Source organism: Elgaria multicarinata, chromosome 10 (assembly GCF_023053635.1).
Source record: "Elgaria multicarinata webbii isolate HBS135686 ecotype San Diego chromosome 10, rElgMul1.1.pri, whole genome shotgun sequence".
NCBI classification, from domain to species: domain Eukaryota; kingdom Metazoa; phylum Chordata; class Lepidosauria; order Squamata; family Anguidae; genus Elgaria; species Elgaria multicarinata.
Window position 1 is genome coordinate 18,318,895 of NC_086180.1, and position 26,876 is coordinate 18,345,770.

At 42.6% G+C, this 26,876-nt stretch overlaps 1 protein-coding gene across 1 annotated transcript in view; it reads left to right on the plus strand.

The window, feature by feature from the left end:
- PTPN13 (protein tyrosine phosphatase non-receptor type 13) overlaps positions 1–26,876 on the plus strand; it is a 172,869-nt gene that overhangs the window by 92,153 nt on the left and 53,840 nt on the right. Inside the window, exons 8-16 of the mRNA XM_063136332.1 lie at positions 4,301–4,396; positions 5,408–5,504; positions 14,220–14,439; positions 16,701–16,775; positions 18,983–19,157; positions 21,314–21,467; positions 22,156–22,294; positions 24,372–24,524; positions 26,282–26,464. Coding sequence (XP_062992402.1) covers positions 4,301–4,396; positions 5,408–5,504; positions 14,220–14,439; positions 16,701–16,775; positions 18,983–19,157; positions 21,314–21,467; positions 22,156–22,294; positions 24,372–24,524; positions 26,282–26,464 — 1,292 coding nt within the window. The remainder of the gene's footprint in view (positions 1–4,300; positions 4,397–5,407; positions 5,505–14,219; positions 14,440–16,700; positions 16,776–18,982; positions 19,158–21,313; positions 21,468–22,155; positions 22,295–24,371; positions 24,525–26,281; positions 26,465–26,876) is intronic.

Genomic DNA, 26,876 nt, shown 5'->3' on the forward strand with positions numbered 1-26,876 from the left:
CTCCTCCTTCTTCTACAATTTAAAGCTAGTGCAGCATAGTGGCTACAAGACTGTGCTGTGAATCAGGAAACACTAAGTTAAAATGTTGCTTCTGCCATGAACTCAAAAGGTAGTCTTAGGGAAATCACAGGCCTGATTCAGACAGTGGCCCCCTTCAGACAACACGCTAAACCATGCTGCTTAACCACAAAATGGTTAATGGAATCCATTCCGTTAACCATTTTGTGGTAATGTGTTGTCTGAACGGAGCCAATCACTTAGATAATCATTGGGGCCAAGCCCTCCTCCTCCACCCCTCCTTTCCCTTCTTCACCTCATGCATTTGCTTCAGTACAAAGATTTGCTTGTTGTATATGTTGTTGTATATTTGTGTGTTAGTTTAGAAGATTTTTATCCCACTTTCTATCTAACAATCCTTGCAGTGGCTGATATGTTAACTGACATTAAGTTAGAGTTCCCCAGTTTGGATGTAATTGGGAACTATGGCTTGATCCAAGCCAGGATCCTTGTGCCAAAGCCAGTGCATGGCACGAGAGAGAGGGAGGGGCAAATACTTGTTCATGGCTTTAGAAACAATGGCTCAATACTTGTTCATGGCTTTAGAAACAATGGTTTGTGAAGTTTTCGACAATCATCTGCACCAGGCCACTATTTATCTTTCAGCTTCGGTGCCCAACTGTAGTAGCAGGATAATAATCCTGGCCAACTTTACAGGCCAGTTTGAAAGTATTATAGTTAAAATAGCATGTATGGAGAGCTTTGATGCTAAGCTTGCAAAGCATTACTGATTGATTGGCACAGTCAACCATTACATCGCCTTGCACATGCTCCATTGGAATGAATAGGAGCTGCACAAGATCAGTCCCAGGGCTTCCTGGCGGTTTGTATCATAGATTCTTAGCATGTTCACAAACAGACTATTCTGTTGGTGGTTATGTGACGATTGACTCTCTTGCTATAAATTAGACACTGTAACTTGGAAGTGTGTTAACTAGAATATTTTAAAATGAACATTCAAAACTAGGAAGTCTTGTACTGGTCTTTCTAAAGTTAAAGCTGTTTGTTCCTGATCTTAATTTAGAGCCAAAATGGTTGTATCTAGTAGTGGCTTTTGAGCTAGTGGAAAACACTGCTGCTCGTGCAAGCTGGGAGGGATTAGTAAAAATTGGATGCTCCACTTGGCACAAGTATGAGCACTTTCTGCTAGTGCAAGGCCACCATTAGATACAACCCCAAATATTTGCCAGTGATTGTTTAAAAAAAAATCTGAATATTGATCAATTAAATTATAATGAATAAATACACAAATATGAACTACATATTTACCAAATCATCTACGTTGGTTATTCCCATTTTAAGGGTAGTATTTTCTTGCAATACTTTTAACATTTTTCTTTTTGTTCTCCCTGTTTTTCCTCATGCTGGTAATTTATGTAACACTGTGCCTGTGGACTTTTTATATCCGTAATTTGAATCTCGCATTTGAGATATCCATGTCAAATGTAGTTCTTTAATTTCTGTTTTTCCTATTGGTGTTTGGCAGCAATGAGATGTCTTCCATATTGCTGCTCAGGATTACATACCTTGTCTTCGACAAGTGGCATGTTCTGTTGGTTTTGTGCTAGGGTCCTGATTTCCTGGGGACCTGTGTTTCTGGGATATTGATAACCAGGCAGAACAAGCATAAATTCAATACAGATCAACACAGACATTGATTTGCCATCTGCATTACTTACTCTATGTCAGTTCTGGGTGGCTATCCCTGTATGTATTTAATTCCCAAATTCAGTGACTGTTTACCAGGTTTAACTTCATCCTAAGATATTCTACTTCAGCTGGGATCTATTCAGTTAAGAAAATATTGAGACATTCTAAATGTTACAAAGCTCACTGAAGAGTAAACATAGCAGTAAGATTTGTGTGTACAGTGCTGTGTTCAGTATGATGATGATTAATTCTATGTTGCCAAACAACAAGCTTATTGCTGTGACAATAACAGCTGGATTACCAAGATCTACTTGAAGATAAAGAAGCTCTGCTGGATCAGACAAAAGTTCTATCTAGTCCAGCAACCAGATGTCTCTGGGAGGCCGACAGGTCGGATGTGGGGGCAAAGATACCCTCTCACCATTGCTCCCCAACAACAGATATTCATGCTACCTCTGATTGTGGAGGCAGCATATTGTGACGAGTAGCCATATCCTTCATGAGTTTGCCTGTCCTTTTATCAGGGCTGGCCCTACCATTAGGTAGAGTGAGGCAGTCACCTCAGAAAGCTGGTGTTGGAAGGTGGTAGCAAGTGTTGAAGTGCCTGAGTGCCATGTGGCCTGCTCTGTGACCCCTAAATATTTATCAGGACACTGCCCCACCATCAGTGTTGAAGATAGGGTCATCTGCCAGTCTAGTCAGCTTTTATACATGAAATTGGAGGGGGCGCCATCTTGTTCTTCACCTCGGGCAGGAAAATGTCTTGAGCCAGACCTACCTTTTAAAGACATTTACATTGGAGTCCATCACCGCTACATTTTCTGAAAGTGAATCCCAATATTGAACTCTGAACTCTGTGAATCCTGAATCTTTGTATACATTATCACCACTCAACTTCATTGGATAGCCCCAGATTCTAGGATTATATGAGAGAGAGAGAGAGAGAGAGAGAGAGAGAGAGAGAGAGAGTTTCTCTCAGAAATTCTAATAATGGATAAAATCAAATTGAAGGCTTCTATATCAGCAGATAATTTATTTGTGTTTTTCTTAGAAAAAAATGTTTTTCTTTCCCTTAGCTTTGTTGATTCTACCGATACTTTTTACAGGAGATTATCAAGGTTTATATATTTATTTCCTGAAATAACAACTTGACTATATTTTCTTAATGATTGTCCTTTATTGTATTTTGTATACATTATCGTTTTCTGTGTATATTTTTTTCTGTGGTAAAATTTTCCTGTCCTGTTATGTGCAGTTCATTCTACTTGTATCCAATTCCTCTCTTTCTATGTGTACTCTTTTCTTCTCACTGTTTGTCCTGACCACTGTCTGTTGTTGTAAACTGAAAACATCCCCCCTCCAAATAGTAGACTATGACACCGCGCTGTAGTCCAAGAGCATTCCAGGCATTTCTTTACATGTTATGCTTTTCTGATCACATATTTTCTGAAATGAGAAAAGACCAAGCCAAGTCATTTAGCAAATGGTTTTCTGAACTCACATCTCAACTACTTCAGTCAATATATCAATTGCAATTAATTATAGCTGGAGCCTATAAAGAAGTAACACTAGCCAAATGCTAACCATGTCCTAGCGACCAGAACCAGGCTGAAGAATTGTGTGCTTCCTCTCCTTCCCCTTTTTTTTCTTTCTTCCCCTGGTCTCCCCCTCTCACACTTAATTATGGTTCTGCAATATCACTGACCGTTGCTGACCATGTTTAAGGGCACTCCTAAATTTTGTCTCTGAACCAGGGTTAAAGAGCACCCGTAACCATGGTTAGGAATGGTCAAATGTAATGTAGAATCTTGATTTGTGGAGATTGTCAAAGATTTGAGCATGAGAAAAGAAGCATTATCCTATAAGATTTTCTTCATTGAAATGGTTAACACTTGAGTAGTGTTAAGTCCGCACTGGCCCTTCTTTAAAAAATCCTATAAGATTGACTATCTGAGCTGCCCAGTCCCAATCCTGTTTGTTCTGTTCAAGTAAAGTGATCACAGGATGAAGTGTAATGTTTTAAAGAGACATTTACACCAATATCCAGTGTTAATGAATTCTAGGAACAGACCAATTAGCTGAATCCAGTGTTACTTCTTCTTACTGTAGACCCATTGAAATGAATGCAACTTAAGTTAGACTATAATTAGAATCATAGAATAGTAGAGTTGGAAGGGGTCTATAAGGCCATGGAGTCCAACCCCCTGCATAATGCAGGAATCCACCTTAAAGCATCCCTAACAGATGGTTGTCCAGCTGCCTCTTGAATGCCTCTAGTGTGGGAGAGCCCACAACCTCCCTAGGTAACTGGTTCCATTGTCGTACTGCACTAACAGTCTGGAAGTTTGACATTGGAACCAGTTACCTAGGGAGGTTGTGGGCTCTCCCACACTAGAGGCATTCAAGAGACAGCTGGACAACCATCTGTCAATTAGTTAGAACCCATTGGATACAACCTAATGAGTTGGGGGGGGGGGTCCCCATGTTTTTAAAACAAAAACAACCCCCCTGAAATGATGACCTCAAGAGATATTAGACCATTAAATCCCTGTCGAGTGTTTAACAGTCTTCTGTTTCCTAAAACACCTTTCAGAGCATGTTCGAAGATATAAATCTTACCACAGTGACATATACAGCACTGACAGTGAAAGCCCATCATTCATTTCTTCTGAGGCAGATTTCAGACAAGGTAAAAACTGTTTGAATTTATTTATTTATTTTTTAAAGAGGGAACTAGTATGTACGGTACATATAGCACAGCACTGGTCTTTATTGGTGAGTTGTGATGTTACCAAAAGTGATGCTACATTTTCACCAATGATATTGACTTTGTTTTCATGATGTTGACAGCATTTTTTTCCTTTATCACTGACCAATGGTGGGTGTAATGGAGGCGAGGAGGGAACCATGAATAGGGAAGGAAGAAGAAATCTAAATAGCTGCCACTAGGTCCTTCCACATCCACAGTTAATGGGAAATGTCCTGGCTAGACTGCATGAGAAGTAAGCAGCAGAAAGACAGAGAAAAGAAGAAAGAAACCAAGAGGGTGGAAAGAATTAAAAGCAGGCCCATGTTGAAGGTTGAGGTTAAAGGCAAACTCCAGTTCCACCAAAGAATATTTTACATCTCTCCCTACACAAAGTTCCAATGAGACGGCAGCATATGTGCACTTTTTTCACAGGAGGGGAGATACAAACACTCTGTTTTGAACAATAAAGGGAAGCACAGGGAGCGGGAAGTTTACATACTTCTTGTTCATCTGGTATTGCAAAGTTTGGACTTTCTCTCCCCCTCTTTCTCCCATATATGTTGTTGTTATAAGCATGAACAGTAAATGTAGAGAAAGTAGAGCACGTAGCAGAAAAAAATATTCTGCTCTTCCATTTGTGTGAGTGACATTTTGGAGGTGCATCTGGAATGCAGGTTGGCCCTCTGAGAAAGTGGTCCCTGGGCTGCAGCACAGTTAGCCCACGCCTCAATCCAGCCTTATTTACAAAGCTACTATTCCCAGTGGGAAAAGAACCTGTAGAAATGTGACAACTTCCATTCTCCCCCTGCCCTCCAATGTTAGTATGTTATTGTAGATATAAAAATATGTATGGTGCCCTTAAAGGTATCTGGAAAAGCCCTTTGTTGCTTTAAAATTTCCTTGAAACAACTGTAACTCATGGTTTTGTCTTGTTCCTTCTTCATGTGTCAGTGAGGAGGTTTGAAGCACTGAGGGATGACTCGAGTGGTCCCTGCCCGGGAACAGATGATGCCTCTGCATCAGGTCGGATCCAGGGACAAAGATCAAGGTAAAAAAAAGAGCGAGAGATCATCATTGAACTACAGTCATAAGGCTCAGTTTATGTATGATTACTTTTACATCCCATCGTTTTTTCCTCTTGCAGGGAACCCCAGGTGTCTTACACAGTCCTCCTCCTCTTCTCCTTTTCATCCTGTTAGGTAGTTAGGCTGAAAGCCACCCAGTGAGGTTCATGGCTTGAGGGAGACCAGATCTCCCAAGTTCTAGTCCAACACTCTAACCACTACACCACACTGGCTCTCAAGTCAGATGAATCACAGTTTATTATTATTTTTTATTATTATTATTATTTATTTATATAGCACCATCAATGTACATGGTGCTGAGCATGAAGTTTGAGCATGAAGAAGCCATGATTTTGAATATTTCGTTCTCAGCTCCCTGCCACCAGCATTTCCTCTTCTTCTCATGACTCCAACCACATAGGAGACTGATCATGGTTTGCTATCCTGGTTTGTAGGGATCCCTTTCCCAGTTTGGATATCACGGGAAACAGTTATTTTAAGAAAGCTTTTAAGAAATTTGGAAGCTTTTTTGAAACCAGCCATGCAAGAAGAGGAAGAACAGGGAGGAATAGAATATCTTTCACTCATTCATGTTCAATAGCTCATACTCATGTTCAAGCCATGGTTCAAACCATGGAATAGCTCACACTCATTCATGTTCAAACCATGGTTTCTTGGCCTGTGCCCATTACATCTGAATATAGCCTAAATCCTATTCACAGATATTTTTCTTCTTTCCACTTGCTGCTATCTGATGTGCAAACCATCATGGGGTGTGGCGAAATTCATGTATTATATGGAAATAACCAAATGGTGTTAAGAGGAGCTGTTTGTATGTATGACAGGTCCCACCACTTGATCATTATTATGAAAGTGTTTGGGAAGTTCCCTAGCTTAGCATGTAGAGCACATGCATTGCTTACGTAAACCTGTGCACATGTTTTGCCTGCCATGTTCAGTTCCTAGCTTCTGTCTGAATCCATGGAGAACCACTGATGGACAATGTAGACAGAACTGAACTAGATGGACCAATGCTCTGACCCCATATAAGGGAGCTTCTTTTGTAGGCACTAGATCAGAGCACTGAGAGGCACCCAAATATGGGCTCACCAAAGAATGCCTGGAACTATAGTAGTTGAGTATTAAGTGGGTGGCCATTTGCACTTCCATCCAAAATGTCTGATTCGAATATATCATGTAGCAATACTACAAACGAGAAGGATATGAGCCAACAGTGCAATGTGGCTGCAAGAAAGGCAAATGCTATTTTGGGCTGTGTTAATAGAAGTATAGCTTTCAAATTGCGTGAGGTACTGGTTCCTCTCTATTCGGCCCTGGTTAGGCCTCATCTTGCGTATTGCATCCAGTTCTGGGTACCACATTTCAAAAAGGGCACAGACAAGCTGGAGCGTGTTAAGAGGAGGACAACCAGGATGATCAGGGGTCTGGAAACAAAGCCCTATGAAGAGAGACTGAAAGAACTGGACATGTTTAGCCTGGAGAAGAGGAGATTGAGAGGAGATGTGATAGCACTCTTCAAATACTTAAAAGGTTGTCACACAGAGGAGGGCCAGGATCACTTCTCGACCATCCCAGAGTGCAGGACACGGAATAACGGGCTCAAGTTAAAGGAAGCCAGATTCCAGCTGGACATCAGGAAAAACTTCCTGACTGTTAGAGCAGTACAATGGAATCAGTTACCTAGGGAGGTTGTGGGCTCTCCACACTAGAGGCATTCAAGAGGCAGCTGGACAACCATCTGTCAGGTATGCTTTAGGGTGGATTCCTACATTGAGCAGGGGGTTGGACTTGATGGCCTTATAGCCCCTTCCAACTCTACTATTATATGATTCTATGCATGAATGGCTTCAGATGTTGTCAAATGTGGATGGAAATACAAGCACCTTGCCTTTCCCATTACACTTGCCTTCCCATATTGGTCCACAACAGAACTTTGTATGTTTCTCATGAAACAGGAAGTCCATATGAGAACTAGAAAGTCCAAATGAGACAGTCCAAATGTGCATCTATCTGCAAGAGGGGCGATGCAAACATTCTGTTTCGGACAGCCAAGAGAAGCCTAGAAGGCAGGAAGTGCGAGAGATTCATTCGCTTCTTGTTCATCTCAGATTCCATAATATCCCCAGCTAGTTTGGCTTGAAGCAAATCCCAGTGGATCCTCACACATTTCTTTAAAACCTTAAAGTTGGAAAGGCTCCACCACTACAATGATGAATGTGTTGCATTACCCAACCATTTTTTTAAAAGCTAGGAAGTGTTTCCTGATGTCCTACCTAATTCTGCTTTGTTCAAACTTGAACAGTTCCAGTTTTCATCAGTTTGAGGTAAGGTCTGAGACAGAAGTATTTCTGACTCATTCTCTAAGAAATGTGTGGGTGTACATAGACTAGTCTACAGCACTTGAAATAAGAGGGGTATATTGTCTTCCTTTTAAAAAAAAACATAAAATCTATCTTGCTGCAAACAGGAATGAAGTATGTGTCTGGAAATTAACAGCAGGTAGGTGTGATCTTGGAACACCTGCTGCAAGAGACAAAGGGGAGTTTGGATGACACTGAGACCAATGTGGGCTCATCAGCTAAGCTCCTGGCTAATTATCTCACAGCTTCTTCTCTTGAAATCCACTTGTATCCACACAGCTGTCAGGACCCTGTTGTGAGGACTCAAGCCTGTACCTGAGCCTGGCACTGGGAACCTGGGGGATCTAGACCCCAGGTTCAAAGTGTCTGTAAGAGCTTGGATATGTCTGTATCTGGCTGCTTTTTGTTTCTTTGTTTGTTTTGCCCTGTGCGTGCCTGAACATTTCAGAAATAGCTAGCAAAATCTAGACCTGTTCCTGAGTCTCATCTCTGCTTAGGGTCCCGTTTCTAGGTGTCCCCATTGAAGAGATGCTAGCTGACCCACATCATGCTTTGCAATATCTGGGCAAATGTGTTGAAGAACACGCATCCTTCAAATTGTGCTGTCCTTGGAATTCCAACTGGGGAGCAACTGGACCATCCCCATGTGTACATTTACTCAAGAGCAAGAATAGCAACACATCTTTTGAAGAGTGTGCTCATTCACTGCCCCTCGAATAAATTGACTTAAGAGGAGGCATAGCAGCACAGTGATTTGTAGGGGTGCTGGACTGGTGCAGATGAAAAGACAGACAAAGCTGAAACAAAAAGAACTCCAATTAGGATAAACAACCACTACGGGCAAGGAGGAACATGGTATTAATAATTGCCACATGTAGGACACTGGAATAGACATTCCCTAGGAGAGAGGCAATGACCTGGTTAGTCACTGTGGGTTATTTAACCCACAACAAGCTGCAAGGCCTGTTGGTGGCATTATGCATATTCAACCCTTGGCTGGAGGTTGTCGTGTCATGTGAACCCGGCCACTGGGAATTATGCAAAAGTTAAACAACTCTCACATCACCCATAGTCCTTTTTATTCACTCAGTATTTTAACCCTTAATTTTAACTTAAATTTAAATTTTACTGTTTTAACTCTGTATTTTAATCTTTAATCAACTTTGCTGTGTGGTTTTATCCTGTTTGCGCTTTTTATATTGTATTTCGTAATTGTGTTTTTAACCTGTTGGATGTTTTTGTGGTTTTAATTTTTGTGAACCGCCCAGAGAGCTTCGGCTGTTGGGCGGTATAAAAATGTAATAAATAAATAAATAAATAAATAAATAAATAGTCCATTATAAGGGCTATGCAAGGGTTGTTTAACCCTTGCATAACCCATGGTATCTGGGTTCACTTGACATGATAACTCCCAGTCAGGGATTGAATATGCAAAATGGTGCCCAGGCATTGGGTTGTTGAGTCTTATGAACTGGCCCAGCCTGTAAAAACATGCCTTGTTTTTTTTGAATACTGTGATCACCTTTCAGAGGAGGTCCTATTTTATATATATTTCTAGCTGCTGAAATTTCAGTGCCAACAAAAATAGCTTTAAGCGAAGTAAACTGCAGGGCTGTATGTGTATATTCCAAGACACTGCACCCTAATCAGCCCTGCCCTTCTTTATCCACCCACAGGAAAATATCTTATTGGCTGCAACCTTTCCTCCCATTCTTAATCATTTCATTGCCATCCACATTCAAGATGACTACGACTGATGTCTTATTCTGCCTTTGCAATGCCTTTAAGCATCTGAGAGGATATTTCTTTCCTCTTCTAGTTCACAACCCTTTGAGATAAGATGAGTAACCCAGAAATGCCAATGCTATATTTTTGTTCGTCATAAAATTCACTACTCTTGGTAGCCTGCCCTTGGGTTCATCCTGTTTAATAATCCTGCAGAAGCTGCGTTCAAAGAGTTTTACAGGCGTTGCTGGAAAATTCAAGTAATAGAAAAAGCAAACTAGTAAAGATGGAATTATGGGGAAGGCATAAAACACATGCACCAGCTGTTTGGCACTTGCGAAATTCATGCAAATGGTATTCAAGGAACATCTTTTATTTATTCCTCCTAAAATGTAACCTATTTGAGAACACCCGGAGAATTAGAAGTAAGTAGCACAAACAATTAATCCCCACACACCATTGCCCATTCTTAATTAAATAATTTGTTCATTCCAGATGTGTTAGACTTCTAGAGCAGCCTTTCACAACCTGGCACCTTCCAGATGTGTGGGACTACTACTTCCATTCTCTGCATCCACCACTATGCTGGCCAGGGATGATGGGAGTGGTAGTCCAACACATCTGTAGGGCACCAGGCTTGGGATAGGTGCTGTAGAGGAAGAGCGCTCTAGTACATGATTAAGTGTTGGTTACATGCAAATAAAATGTTTTGATTAACTGCAACCCCTCAGCTCAGGTTGTTTCTTGAGACAGTGCTCTGAGGTAGAACACTTATTGTACAGTCTTTACTCAAATGTTATGCTGTGCCTCTGAGCTTACCAGGACATCTAAATCCACCCAATCCAGTAATCACATCAGGCATTGACTCCTACAACCTTTGGTGCTCCTTGCTCACTTGACCAGCTCCTACACATGCATACATGCACACATGTATTCATATGCACATGCATCCACACATCTGCTTCATTTGCCGCCTGGGGTAACAAGCCCTACAACAGTCAGGAACTCTTATCACCTCACTCCTTTATTTAAGAGTTTCCAGTCAGGTGAGGACTCAGGCCATTCTACACAAGGCATTTACTGTGCACTCATCATTCCCTACTCTGGGTTCCTTAGATGACATCGTGAGCCTCCAGTTTCAGTTCTGTGTCTAACCAGCACTTTTTGCGAGTCTTTTGAGAGCAAGAAATATGCAGCATTTAATTGTGAAAGTGAAAGAAACTGCTTTTTCACATGTTTATTTGCCCTGTTTCACAGTGCCACCTAGAGATTATGAAGCAGGAAAGGAAATGCTTTTTGTGTAGTGCTTGGATCTCAGTTCTGTAATGAAACTGAAAATACAGTGGATTAACAGTCGATTAACAGCCTTGCGTTAAAAAAAAAACCACCTCTCAGATTTGGGAAAATGTGATCCTTTGCCTGTTTATAGGCTTGTTAGCATGCAAAGGTTATTTATCAAAAGGTTATTGACGAAGCAGTTCTCTCAGTTTTATCTCCAGCAGGAGCAGGACTTCTGTAAAGTTAATGGGTCGTAATTGCCCATTCAGGAGGACTGAGCCACCCCAAAATAGTTTGCATTATATTAGAGAACAATATATTTTTGCTGGAAAGATTCATTGTGCCCCAGCTATTGTGCGGATTGCAGCCAATCGCAGAAGGAACAGGGAATTCAGAGGGGGTGGCAGGAAACAGCAGCATCCCTGCTAATCAGAAAGTGCCTATGCTGGCCTGCCTCCTTGCTCCACTATGCCACTGGTCCTCCACGATCTCCTTTCCATTTGAGAAACACAGGGGTACGCGTTACATGATGAGCATTGCTGTGTCTGCTAAGACTCTTCCGCTGCACTTTTTAAATCCCTGTTGTTCTTTCCTCTCTTCTTCCTCACTCTCCCCTCTAATCTGATTCCTCCCAGGGGCAAACGACATGTTACATTCAAGTGCATGTAATAAAACTCCACGTTAAAACAAATAAGTATGAAAAGCAGCCTCAGAAGACTGCAATTGTGCACGGAAGTGTGTCAAGAGAGATGGGGGGATTTAACTTTTACCCCACCAACTATTTCCTCATTCAGAATTCCCTCAGCTGTTCTCCCAACCCTGCAGAGGCTTTCTGATAAATATTTATTCTTCTAAGCATGCATCTGGAACCCCACTGGGAGAAAACGGTTTGAGGTACCCTTCCCCCGACACACACACACACACAAATTGAAGCTTCATTATAAACATAAGAAGGGCCATGCTAGATTGTACCAAGGGTCATAGAATCATAGAATAGTAAGTTGAAGGGGGCTATAAGGCTATAATATTGAGTCCAACCCCAGCTCAGTGCAGGAATCTACCTTAAAGCATCCCTGACAGATGGTTGTCCAGCTGCCTCTGGAATGCCTCTAGTGTGGGAGAGCTCATGAGCTCTCTAGGTAACTGGTTGCATTGTTGTACTGCTCTAACAGTCAGGACGTTTTTCCTGATGTCCAGCCGAAATCTGGCTTCCTGTATCTTGAGCCTATTATTCCGTGTCCTGCACTCTGGGATGATCGAGAAGAGATCCTGGCCCTCCTTTGTGAGGGCTTAGTCCATCATGCCATTCACATAGTGGCCAATTAGCTGTCAACCAGGAACCCACAGCAGGACCAGGTGCAACAGCACCTTCCCGCCCATGTTCCCCAGCAACTGGTGTATATTGGCTTACTTCCTCTGATACCAGAGGTAGCACATAGCCATCAGGACTAGCAGTCATTGATAGCCTTCTCCAGGAATTGGTATAACCCCCTTTTAAAGCCATCCAAATTTGCTACCATCCATATCTTGTGGTAGCAAATTCCATAGTTTGACTATGCACTGTGTGAAGAAGTGCTTCCTTTTATCTGTCCTGAACCTTCCAACAATCTGTTTTGGACTTCCCATATGCACCTTATGTAATCTAAACCCTAGAGCAGCCTTCCCCTCGCATCATCCAAATGTTTTGGACTATAAGCCCTATCACCCCTGGCCATTGGCCTTGCTGTCTGCAGCTGATGGGGATTATAGTCCGAAACATATGTAGGGCACCAAGCTGGGAAAGGTTTCCCTAGAGGGAACAGCTGATATTTTGATTAAGTTTCTTCTTCTTTTCCAGCAGAATCAGTTTTCTCATACCTGGATTGTTGGGGAAACATCCAAAACAACTGGTTTAGTAGAAGTTCAAATCTAGAGGAAGCAGTATTGACAAAGTGTTGTTTTGTTATGGGGCCTAGAGGTGAGGGGAAATTGTAAAACAATCAGGTGATTTGTGGCCCTCCAGATGTTATTGGACTGCAACTCCCACCATCCCCAGCCAGCATAGCCAATAGTGAGGGATGATAGGAGGGGCAGTTCAACAACTGGCACACAAGGATATTGTACATACTTGCTTTGGTTAATAGGCCCCAGTGCTTAGAGTACTCCTCTTTTAATTTTTGTGAACCGCCCAGAGAGCTCCGGCTATTGGGCGGTATAGAAATGAAATGAAATGAAATGAAATGAAATAAATAAATAAATAAATAAATAAATAAATTTATAAAGCTACAGGGTGGTTTTTAGCACCTTCCATTTCCCCAGAACTGCAGAATTGTGGTAGGAGAAACAGCATTTGTGCCACTTCTATCTTTCTCAGAGCTCTTAAAGACGCAGATAGGCTTTTGTCTCAACGTCCCCACTCCCATATTAGGATATAGTCACCTTAAGCTAAATTTCCACCTCTTGCCTCCAAAATGTCTGGTTCTTTCCCCCATCAGTTCTGCTTCTGAACCTTCTGCTTCTCTCCTCATTCTGTACTCCCTAACTCATCCCTTAAACATGGCATCCCTCTTTAGACCACAGCATGCAGCAATGCCTTGGTAAGTACAGCAGAAAATGCATTACTGTAGCTCTTGTCTTCTCCACAATCCCATTTTCCAGTTGACTGGTAATCCTACCAGCATGGAGTTAATCAGTAATTCCTATGTCTTGACTTAAGATCACAAGCCAGGAAGCTCAGGGGTAGAGTTTCACATTTAGGCTGACCTTGAGGCCTTAAACAGAATAGTTAAGGAATATCTTTGGCACTTAGTTGTCCTGACAGTTAAGGTGTTGCATTCATCCAGAGGACTGCTTTGCATGTTACAAAATTCCTACAGAGAAGACACTTTTTTGTAATAGTTTGCTTACAACCTAGGTGTTGCTTGTATCCTATGAAAGTTAAGCAACCTAGTTTCAAGCTGTGTGTATACATGTGCCAGAAAGCCATGACTGGCCATAGCTTCTTTGCGCTAGTGTGCTGCATGTAGACTCAGTGAAAAACCCACCTGTGTAGTTGTTATCCCTGATTATCTACATGTAGGATGCATGTTAGGATTCTGGTCATTTTCTCAACCCATGCTGCTCTGATTACTCACTAGTCTTGTTCTTCCTCTCCACCCTCTTATTTAGACTGTCCAGAGTCACTTTCAGTAGTTAGTGAAGAGGCGACATGTATCAACATGTTGGATTTCGTATTCTCTTCTGTTACGATGCAGTGCGTTCGGCTGACAGTCTGCCTAGTAGTATTTTCCTGCCCCTGGCAATCACGTTTCTTCCCCACTTCCTCCTCAACAACAGGCTATATGAAGCACCACTTGAAGTGAACCTGTTAAGCCAAGAAGTAATGCTGAAGCGCCAGGAGGAGGAGATGATGCAGCTTCAGGCCAAAATGGCCCTCCGGCAGTCTCGACTAAGTCTCTATCCTGGAGACATCGTGAGGCCGTCTGTGCTTGATATGACGAGGGATCCTCTTAGAGAAATTGCGTTGGAAACAGCCATGACACAAAGGAAACTAAGGGTAATGCAGCACAACCGTATGAGCGCTTTTGATCTATTGAGCTCCAAACTAACCATTTGCTGTTCATGCAAGCATGAGCACTGACTTATTCTTGATAGAGACTGATGGCCATTTCCAGTGACTGACGCTAATGTGTATACCTGGTTTTCGTGCATTGAATAATACATGTTCATACCAATGCATCACATTTAAGAGTGCACTATGCTTTATTTTTCTTTCTTTCTTTCTTTCTTGCCTTCCTTTTTTGATTTGTTTTGTAAACACATAAATATCCATGGATGGTGTCCTTATATGCCCTTGCGGTTTGTCTGTCTTTTAAAATGTCATTCCTTAGATTCTTACTAGGAATCCTGCATGTCCCAACAGCAACAGAGGTTATTAATTGAATGGGTTGGAACTACCATGTCTGGTTATGACACCAGCATGTTGAGAACTGGGAAGTCATTTAGCCAATGTTTTCCTAGAGCTTCTCCAGCTTATTGCCTATTACTGCTGTTGACCCAAGTCTCTTTCAAGTTGGCCATGAGACAGTGCAAGGATCCAGAGGCCACTGTCTGAATGGCTCCCTGGTTCATTGCAGGCCTTCTTCCAGGAAAATCTGGGCTAGTTTGGAAGCTTATCTGGGATTCCTCAGTTTATTTATTTATTTATGTATTTACTTATTACATTTTTATACTGCCCAATAGCCGAAGCTCTCTGGGAGGTTCACAAAAATTAGAAGATCAGTAACGGAGGGCAAGCTTCCCTGAAAGATAACTTGCTAACTACTGATCTTCCAACATTGCTGGAGTGTTGGGTGTTCACATGGGCAGGGCCCTAGAATTCTTGCATCCATGAGTGTTCCAGGGCAGGCAAGCCCTAAGGACATGCTTCTCCAATCATAGGTTTGAAAACTGCTAGCACGTGGGGTAGCTTGAGCAGGCAGCAGCTGCTCTACAAAGTGAGTGTATAATATATAAATAGATATGTGGGTACCATTTTTGAGAGAGTTACAAAGTCATGTCTCCCACCAGGGTTTGAAAACACTGGCCCTTTCTCTTTGTCTTCCAGGGGTTGGGGATGCCCATCACATTTCTCTTTCAGGCTTTCACTAGTTGTAGAACCAGATTAGGAAAGGATGCAGCTCATTGTATAGTACAGCGCTTCATCTTGGTCTACTGAATGCACCTACATAGATTCCCCGCCTCCCTCTCTGCACTGTCCCAGACTGATCATCTTACTATGGCATGGTAGAAGATGGCTGTTTGAATAGTTGACATGTTAGTTGTTTTATATACTGTCCAACTGACAACTGACAAATGCCCTTGGAGCAGTTACCATAAGACCCAAAACAATATTAAAATAACAAATGACTGTGTGAACAGAGTGCTGGACTAGATGGACCCTTGGTCTGATCCAGCATGGCACTTCTTACGTTCTTATGACCCAGTTATCCAGCCAATGAAAATGTTGAAAAACTAAGATATTGGAACCATTAGAAATATTAAAGAGCCAGCAGTAAAGCTGATAATAAAGACAGCAAATTAAGGATTAAATGCTAGTTGGAATAGGAAGGTCTTAGCCTGGCCTCAAAATGTACGCAAAGAAGTTCCAGGGCAATCTCCCTGGGAAGGGCATCCCATTAATTGGGGTCACTACAGAGAAGGCCCTTTCCCTGGTAGTCACCCATCACATCATTGTGGGCAGCGGCATTCAGAGAAGAGCCTCCAAAAATGATCTTAATGGTCAGGCAATCGAAATCAAAATCACTTTATTATGGTCCGAGACCAGCACAACAAATGGTCAGGCAATAACATATGGGAGAAGTCTTGTGCCACCTTGGGGTACTTCCAGATCCTAGCACTAGCAACCAGAAGGCATTGTGCAGCTATTCTGTCTTTTATTTAATAGATATTCTGTAGTAAGGGAAAGAAACTGAAGAAATGGTGGGAAAACCTGGGGGCGGGGAGTACATGAGGAAGATAACAATGCCTGCCCTACCCCACTAAAATTCCATGTATGAAGCACAGCCATGGTGCATTGATGCATAAAAGCTTCATCTGGAAGCAATCTTAGAGACAAACAGATTTATTGTAGCATAAGCTTTTGTGGACTAGGGCCTGCCTTATCCAATGCATGTAGTGTTGTCATTAGTTTGCAATCCCCACATATTTTCCAGGGACTGTTAGCATCACTGCTGTCAAGTCTTTAATAGCTGCTTAATCTCTGGTTACTTAAACACTGGATACTAACATTAGATTCTATGATTCTGTGATTTGCAGAATTTCTTTGGCCCTGAATTTGTGAAAACCACCATTGAGCCATTCACCTCCTTGGACCTGCCAAAGTCAATTTTGGTAAGCTTTCTACTGGAAGTGGTATAACTAGCAAGTGGCCTGTTAGTATGGCAGCTGTATGTTTTTTTCTCATACAAAATCTCCTCTCACCTTCTCTGCTTGCCCCACATCTCTTAATGTGTTGACCTACGCCAATGTCATTTTCCCAGGCTGCCATTGGCTTAGCTACTCTGATGTCACAGAAAGGCTTATGTCAGACATCTGAATGCTAAGTAAGGCTTTGGAAATATAATTCCAAGATCCAGAAAGCAACTGTTCTTAAATAAACTCCATGAGTATTGCTTAGATGGTATGGGTTTTGGATTATGCCTTTTGGTACAGTTCAGTCACACACATTCAAAGGAAACATCACCAGATGTGGGAGATCTGGAGGGGGTCCCTGTTCACATGAAGCGTCTTCTATTGTAACCATATAGGAAACTATAATCATAGGAAACTGCCTCATAGAGAGCCAGTCCATTGAACCTATCTAGCCCAGTATTTCTGTTCTGCCCAACAGTGGCTCTGAAGACTGTCATGAAGAGTTCTTTCCGATAAGGATGGGGAAATTCGTCAATTTCAGTTTCTGTCAGTTTCAGATTTTCTTATCTTAACTTTTTTTTCTGTCCCATTTCCCTATCAATCTGCAGTGTGTTTTTTAAGTTTGCATAAAAATTTGTAAACATTGCATCTCTCCCAATATATGCATTTTTGCAACAACTTTGGCTAATATACACATTTTTTCAAGCAATTTTCCCTAATATATTACATTTTTAAGGTTATTTTCATATTCATTTGCAGTTTTATGCTCACATTTCCCTAATGTAAGGCTCTTTACACATTATTAATTGAACAATTAATTCCTGCTTTTCTGACCCTCCTGTCCAAGATTTTTACAGCTGGAAATGGAGATGCAGAACTATGGATCTTCTGCATTCACAACATGTACTCTCCCTTCCTAGAAATATCTGCCAGTGCTTGCTTGTAGATTCTCCTTTGGCATCTAGACTGATCTTCTCCCTGACATACTATTTTTCTGCATGCAGGGAGGTTTAAAAACAATGTAGAGCCAAATTCAAAAATACAGCCCTCCAGAAAGGGGCATATTTCAGTGGTTGAGCATAAGCGTGGCATGCAGAAGCTCTAAGGTTCAGTCCCCAGCATCTTCAGGTAGGGCTGGGGAAAAAAACTGTTTGAAATCCTGGAGAGCTGCTGCCAGCCAGTGTCAACAATACTGGGCTAGGTGGACCAATGGTCTGACTCAGTATAAAGTCTATGTTCCTGTGTTATGTTCCACCCATATGGAGGACTGATCCACATTTTTTTTTCTGAACATGAAGATCAATTTTTAATCTATCCAACATAAAGAGCACAATCCAGTCAGTACTTAAGCACTTTTAAGTCCCATTGATTTTATTGAAGAGAGTTGAGCTGGCAGCTCTCCCACTGAAAACAATGTGACTTAGAAGCACTCAACTTTCTTCCATTTCACATCCAGTACCTAGTGTCTCTAACAGTAACAACGTGATACCTGCGGGCCTTTTTACACTCTATGTGTTCTAACACCAAGATAACTTCCTATTTCTGACATGCGGAATATGCTGTGTAAAAGGCAGGGCCAGGTGCATTGTGTGTATATTTAAAAGGCAGGCAAAACTTTGAATGAGGCTGTCATTCTACAGCCCTAGTGTATATAAGCCATGGTGGCTTGTTAATCATCCTGCAAATGCTAGTTAAGTGCCAGCTAAATTTACACAATTTCCCTTGCTGGTGCAGCATGTTCTGACATCTGAACCTAGCGGCGATGGTTCGGTGGTTGGGGTGGTTAACAAACTACCCAGCAACCCTAAAACGGGCCATGGTTTCTGCATGGTTTGTTCAGACATTACAAGAAGCTGTGCCAGTGAGGGTCATTATGTAAATTTGGCCAGCACATGTAGGCTGGTTAAGAAGCCACCATGTCCTATTAACTACCCTGCAATTGTGCAAACCGGATCTATGTTTGTTCCTTTGTGCTCAATATGTGTGTTGTTATTGTAATTTAAATGCACCACTCCTTTAAACTGTTTTGCTAAGCTCTGGTTTGCTATGAGCCCTCTCGTAGCAGAAAGCCGGATCCAAAATAATAATTAAAAAAGGATGGCATTTACCGCTCACATTACATGATCCTCGATATGCAGTTCTGCAACTGTGTGATGGCGGACAGTATTTTGTTTCATGAAATACAGAACAAGAAAGGAAAAAATGAAGACAGTCGCCGGAAAATAAATGTCATGCTCTTAAGTGGGCAGAGGCTGGAACTCACCTGTGACACCAAGACTGTGTGCAAAGATGTGTTTGATATGGTCGTGGCACATGTAGGTTTAGTGGAGCATCACTTGTTTGGCTTGGCTACTTTGAAAGGTAAGAACACTGTTCTGTCATGGGCTGGCCCTTGCACGCGCATTTGTCGCTTGATGATCATCGCAGCAAGTGCCACCCTGCATGCGTGAATGAACCACAGACTAGGGTAAACATATGGAAAAGAGGACAGGGCTCCTGTCTCTTTAACAGTTGTATAAAAAAAGGGGATTTCAGCAGGTGCCCTTTGTATGCATGCATGCTGCACCTGGTGAAATTCCCTCTTCATCACAACTGTTAAAGCTGCAGGAGCCCTGCCACAAATAGTACCCACTTAAATACGGCAGCTGAAAACAGCCTTAGGGTTAACTGCATGCTGCGTTGACTTCACAATTTTGTTTATCTTAGTGTAAGCTTGCAGGGCCCCAGTCTAGATCAGGAGTTTTAAATCCTCCCTCCTTGCCACTTTCCCCAACAAAATTCACCACCATGTTGATGGGGGAAAAGGGGGAGAGAAACCATTGGTACCACTGAAGTTTTTTCTTCAGTTTGAGGGGGGATTAAAAAAATTTGAGAGGGGAATGGCTGGGTGGGAAGATTTAACACACACACACCGCACCTGCACACAACGGTCCTGATTTGGATCAGGGTCCTCCCTGCTTACACTAAAGTTAGAAAAATGGTGAAGCTACATGCTACATATTAACATAGCGGTCCTGTACAGAAGACACCTTAAACCACATCTTTAACCATGGTGGTTAAGCCAGAAAGTCAGGCCGTGTTCAGAAGACACCTTAAACCACATCTTTAAACATGGTGGTTAAGCCAAAAAGTCAGGCCGTGTTCAGAAGACACCTTAAACCACATCTTTAAACATGGTGGTTAAGCCAAAAAGTCAGGCCGTGTTCAGAAGACACCTTAAACCACATCTTTAAACATGGTGGTTAAGCCAAAAAGTCAGGCCGTGTTCAGAAGACACCTTAAACCACATCTTTAACCATGGTGGTTAAGCCAGAAAGTCAGGCCGTGTTCAGAAGACACCTTAAACCACATCTTTAAACATGGTGGTTAAGCCAGAAAGTCAGGCCGTGTTCAGAAGACACCTTAAACCACATCTTTAACCATGGTGGTTAAGCCAGAAAGTCAGGCCGTGTTCAGAAGACACCTTAAACCACATCTTTAACCATGGTGGTTAAGCCAGAAAGTCAGGCCGTGTTCAGAAGACACCTTAAACCACATCTTTAACCATGGTGGTTAAGCCAGAAAGTCAGGCCGTGTTCAGAAGACACCTTAAACCACATCTTTAACCATGGTGGTTAAGCCAGAAAGTCAGGCCATGTTCAGAAGACACCTTAAACCATGGCTTTAACCACAGTGTTCACCGTAGTTAAAGGTGTGGTTTAAGGTGTCTTCTGAGCACAGGCCGGCTTTCTGGCTTAACCACCATGGTTAAAGTCATGGTTTAAGGTGTCTTTTGAATGGGGCCAGCATGTCGTTTAGCCTTGAGACTCAAATGGCCCACGAGCTTAATTTATAAATACATTTATTCTAAGAAAGTTGGGTTCTGCTCCTCCCTAAAAGCCACTCAATGAGCTTGACTTGAACTGCCTGCTATAGTTTTGTACATAGCTGGTGTATCGGACAAGCCCCTGTGTTGGCTAAGGTGCTTTTTATATTGAGCATTAGATTTCTGGAGCATGGCATGATGACACAGCTGTCTGGAATATATATTTTAAAAAGACTTATATTGGGCTTGTCAAGATCTATTAATTTTCTTAAATGATGTCTCAGCCAATATTAACAAATTCTTTGGGGGCAGGGAGTGTACCTGCATCCTGAGAGCCAAATTGCAAACATGTAAACTTCGTCTTGTTTTCATACTGCACCCACATTGCAAACTCTATGTCCCTATTCCTCTGCTGTGCAGTTTGCAGTATACCATTAACTCTCCTTGCTTTATGGAAAAGTTAACAATTAATAGCACTATCCTATACATGTCTATTCAAAAATAGGTCCCATTGAGTTCATTGGAACTTATTTCCTTCCAAAAAAGTGGATATAGGATTTCAGCCTAAGGATCAGGTGTACAAGAGATAGTTAATCATCAAGCAGAAATTACCAGAATTGAGTCAATCTGACCATAGTTCTGTTAAAGGGACAACGGCCGGCTGATCAATTATGCCTTATTAATTCTTTATTTTTGTTTCTTTTTATGGCAGAAAATGAATTTTTCTTCATCGACCCAGAGCTGAAACTAACTAAAATAGCTCCCGAAGGCTGGAAAGAAGAACCAAAGAAAAAGAGCAAAAACACGATCAACTTCACCTTGTTCTTCCGCATTAAATTCTTTGTGGATGATATTAGCTCGATACAGTGAGTACACGCATGCCGCTTTTCAATCCTCCTTCCGCCATGTGTGGGTTCTACTGGGGAATCCCAACAGGTGCCTTGCGAAGATTCTGTTCTGGTTCTCTGCTCACCTGCATAATAATGAGAAGTCAGTATAACAGCCTTGTATTTCAGCACTAGCCCTGGTGCACGGAATTCCAGGCCTCTGGAGAAGGGACAGATCCCTGCATCTCTCCTCCACCAACCTGTTTGGTTTCCAGGCCGGTTGCGGAGAAGGAAATTTTCTTCCTCTACAACCAGCAAAGAAATGGAGCAGGCTGGTAGAGGGCAATGAACCGCTCTGTTCTTTCTCCACCAGTCCTCTTCCATGGTCAGCATGGAAGCACAGGGACTAGCCTATCTGCAGGCTAGCAACTTTTGTGGGCTATTTACATGGCTCTGCTGTAGCATTATGTCTAAGAAACAGCTGTGAAGCTGATTAAATTCTACCTTCTGCCATAGAAACGTAGGAATCTGCCTTATAGAGTCATTTTTAGTATATTCCCTCTCCTGTGCTCATGAGCTGATCAATCAGCAAAGTGTGGTGGTTTGGTGTAAAAGAGGATCATCGCTGTGGCTAATCCATGTATAACTATTCTTTCCACACCATGTTTTCTGTGCTAGTTCTACCCCCACCCACCCACCTACCTTTTTTTCTTTTTCTTTTGGCCAGGCATTCTCTGACATGTCATCAGTATTACCTGCAGTTAAGGAAAGATCTCCTGGAGGAGAAGATGCACTGTGATGATGAGACAGCTTTATTGCTAGCCTCACTGGCCCTACAGGCAGAATATGGAGATTATCAAGCTGAAGTAAGGGTGTTTTTTCATCTGTGGGCAGCCTTCTCATTCTGCTTTCCAATTTCTGTGCCTTAATACGTGTGTGTGTCAGTTGTTTTGGATACTCTAAAGTGCATATAAATGCCTATTATTTGGTTCAGAAGTAGAGGAGGTAGAACACGAATAGGCCTTCCAAATGGAGTTGCTTTTCAGCCATAGAATCAAGATCTAGAATGGCTTCTCCGTTCATGGCTTTGAAGCCAATTTGATCTTGTTCTTTTGGGTCTTAATACAATGCTAAAAGGCAGAGAGACATTTCCTGTTGATGTCACAGAAGATCAGACTTGAGACCAAAACATCTGACGCATTCTTGTTTCTGAATTAAAATTGGAGGTGCACTTTAATCCAATAATCCCGAAGCTTTTCTTTTAGTATGTCTTACATGTCACATTGAGAGCGGGGACTCACGTGCAGAAAAACAACCGGACATCTCTTTTGAGATTGGGCAATTCTACTGAATCTCCGGACCGAGACTGAATGATCCGATCACTTCTGTGGTGGCGGCATAGTGGGGAATGGGCAGTTTGCTGATAGGAAAGAGTCAAGACGAAAGCATTTGCTCATTCAGAGACACAGCAGGCATCCCCCTCTGTGGGCGGTTCTGACGGGCTCATTCACATAATGCTAGAAGGCGGGTTGCTTACATGTAACCAGTTAATTTTTGTGAACCACCCACAGAGCTTTGACTATTGGGCAATATAGAAATGCAATAGATAGATAGTTCTTCAAGTGATCATCTTATAAAGTCACACATGTGGATCCTCTGCCTGCCCAGAGCTCCGTTCAGGAATTATCTAAAGCTAGGCTAGAGTTTTGGCAGGTGCCCCACCCTCCACAAGGGGGCGTGGCTCCCACCTTCCTGCCTATTTCCATTTCTGACCACCATAGTGAGAGCGAAAAGCACAGGCACAAAGGCACCCGCAGCATGGTGGGTTGTGAGACTGCAGTTCCAGGTTAGCATCCGGTCTTTCATCTGTGTGGTCTCTGTGCAGTCCCTCATATTGGTAGAGTGGCAAGCAGGCGGGGCAGACAAAGCACTGAGCGCAGCCCTTCCAAAGGAAGCATCTGTTCTAGCACTGACATCAAGTCTGTAGTGTGGACAACTTGTGGCCATCCAGATGTTTTGGCTTACAACTCCTATCAGCCCTAGGCAGCATCACCAATGGCGAGGGATCATAGGAATTGCAGGCCAAAACATCTAGAAATCCACAAGTTGCCCACCCTTGCCATAGATGCTGCGACAGTCATAGTGGAGGGTTTCCCGAGCCGAGAGTTGTGCCTGCAGATAGCAGAGGCGGACAGTCAGGAAATGCGCTGAGATAAATGCTGGGTAGAGACTGGTTTCCCCTCCTTGGGGCTCTTATAGTTAAAGGAACAGAAAATCAAGGTAAAAAATACTTCATATAAATAAAATAAATAATTATAAAGGGCTCATCTATACCAAGCAGGGTATTCTACTATGAAAGCAGTATATAAAAGGCAGGAGCCACACTACTGCTTTATAACGGTATTGAAGTGCACTGCAGGATCTACACTACTGCTTTATAGTGGTAATGAAGGGCACTGACAACTGTTGGGGCCCATGACACATCTACACCAAGTAGGATATAATACTACGAAAATGGTATGAAAGCAGTATATGGTACATGTCAATGGGCCCCAACAGTTGTCAGTGCACTTCAATACCACTATAAAGCAGTAGTGTGGCTCCTGCCTTTCATATACCGCTTTCATACCACTTTCATAGTGGAATATCTGCTTGGTGTAGATGAGGCCTCAGTCATTGGTCAGATTTATGTCTTGTTGGATAGCCCACTATACTATAGCCTGACCTGCAGTCCGGACATTACTCTAACCACTTTGTGATTCTGTCATTCAGACATTATCTGAATGACAGAGAGCCCAGAGAGCTCCGGCTATTGGGCGGTATAGAAATGTAATAAATAAATAAATAAATAAAATCTGAGTGGCAGAAAAACATCCAGCTACAACCAGGTTTGGTCATCAGGTCTATGGACTCTTAATCTTACTCCGACGTTTCTTTTTGTAGGTGCATGGACTGTCCTATTTCAGAACAGAGCACTATTTACCACCTAGAGTGATGGAAAACCTGGACCTATCCAATGTCAAAGAAGAATTGCCAAAACTGCACAGTAATTACGCTGGTGCTTCTGAAAAAGAGGCCGAGTTGGAATTTCTTAAGGTAAGTAAAAGCAGTTATGCATGGAGCCCATCAATTTTCATAAGAGGTTTGCCATCAAAGTGAATGGGTGGAAGAAAGCCAACTGGAAAGAGAGAGCATAGGAAAGTCACCTCATGCATTTGGAAAAGTGGGATCCCCCAGTTCTCACCATACAGGGAAACACTCACTATCCCAGAATCTGCAATTGGTAGGGGCTTCCAAATTGTCTTCCCCACATATTTTCATACATGGATCTAACCTTCAAATACAGCAGAAGACATATTGTTGGTGCACCATATGGCAGCCTTCCTCAACTTGGTTTCCTCCAGGTATGTTGGACTGCAATTCCCATCATTCCCAATCAGCATGGGAATTGCAGTCCAACACATAAGGAGGGCACCAAGCTGGGGAAGACTGCACTCTGGAAATGTGGGTATTTGTCAATGCCAGCTCCCAGTTTTGTGGGGAATTGATCAATATACCCTGAGTGGGCACTCCTCACTGATTGCATCCACCATCTCCTCCATGCCACTTGCACCACTGCCCATTAATTTGCCCTCTTCCTGTGAGCCCAGTCTCTGCTGCCATGCTTTCCCCTGATACCGAAATCTCAGAGGAAGAATCTGATTCGAAGATAGAAGGATTTTATTTAGGGCATAGTCAAAATATAGAATGTCAGGATGCTGAGAATTTGCCTCTGCCTGCTTTCAGGGGGAAGTAGCTCTCCTTCTCAACTATAGCCAGGGCCAGCCTTGAGGAAAGCGCCCGAGTTGCCTGAGGAACATTCTTTGATAAATGGCCAAGAGGCAGAGGCAGATGAGGAAAAGGCATGTCCAAGGCTGTCTCGTAGGCAAGAGAAAAAACAGGAGTTTTCAACTCCAGGCTAAGTTTTTCCATAGGGCTAGATTGACAAACGAGGAACTTTAGTTTCTCCTGGCTTTAGGAATGTGTTTCTAGTTCCTATTTGGACTATCTGAGTTCATTTGAACTTGGGCCCACTAAGGACTCTGATCCGTGGACTGTTGTGGAGTGCTTGCGGTGGTGCCCTGCTGTAATAAAAGTTCACTGTTCCTTAACACATGTTTGCTTGCTGGAGTTTCCAGGGAGCTGGGTCTGAGAATGCCCAGAAAGAGAGGGCAGCTGCCGCTCCTTCTCCTTGTCTGCACACTTGAGGAGGTTATGTGAACATGCAACAAGCAACAACAGCCAGGAAGAGCAGCTACAGGGCTGAAAGAGGTCCACTGTTGGAATATGTGGGCCCTGGCAGCTGCCCAACAATACCTAACCCCAGTAATGGTCCATTACGTTGTGCAACATCAGAAGCCACTCCTTAGAATAAGGATGGGGAATGTGTGGCCTTCTGGCTGCTGTGGTACCACAACTCCCATCCTCTCTTACCATTGGCTATGCTGGCTAGGGTTGATGGGGGTTGCACTCCACCAACGTTGGAAGGGTGCTACACGTTCCCTTCCTTAGAATGTAACTATCCCCTGTTTGAATAGTGCTGATTTCTGCTGGCTGGTCTTCACCCAATGCTTAAAGCTCGGTTGCAATTGCTTGCAGGTAACCATAGCAGTTATCTATTGAAACAGCAACCGAGAATTAAAATGTGTATGAGCTCCCACATCATAATTTAGGCTGCTCAATTATGTGGGTGGAGGATGAGTCTGATTTGTACAGCCAAGTTTTTAAACCCTCCAATATCGTTCTGCTCTCGGCATCCTCGCATTAATTCTCCTCGCAAATGCCTCTTCCTGTCTCTCTCTTCCTTCGTGCAGATTTGCCAAAGGCTGACGGAATATGGTGTTCATTTTCATCGTGTGTTGCCAGAGAAAAAATCTCAGACTGGAATTCTGCTGGGCGTCTGCCCCAAAGGAGTTCTCATTTTTGAGGTTCACAACGGAGCCCGTACGCCTGTCCTTCGCTTCCCATGGAGAGAAACAAAGAAAATATCCTTTAGTGTATGTTGGTAACATTTTTCACAAAATCAAAGGCTGGACAACTCTCACCCTCTGAACCTTGTTGAGTTACCCACATCGTCCAAAGCGTAGTGTGCCAAAAGCAAAGAGCAGGATGATCCAAGGTGCTCCACGCTCTGCAGCACGTCGTTGAGTAATATAAACCAGATGGCTCAAGCAACAAGCCAAGCTGTATGAAGCAAGAGAAACAATGGGGGGAGGCAGGGAAACAGGTTATTATGGAGCCTGATAGAGCAGAGTTCCTTGTGAAAATTATTATTATTATTATTATTATTATTATTATTATTATTATTATTATTATTATCCCACCTTTTGTCCAATGCTGGACCTCAAGGCGGCATTACAAAATTTAAAACATAAACATTTAAAACCTATAAATAGAAATATACAAAGT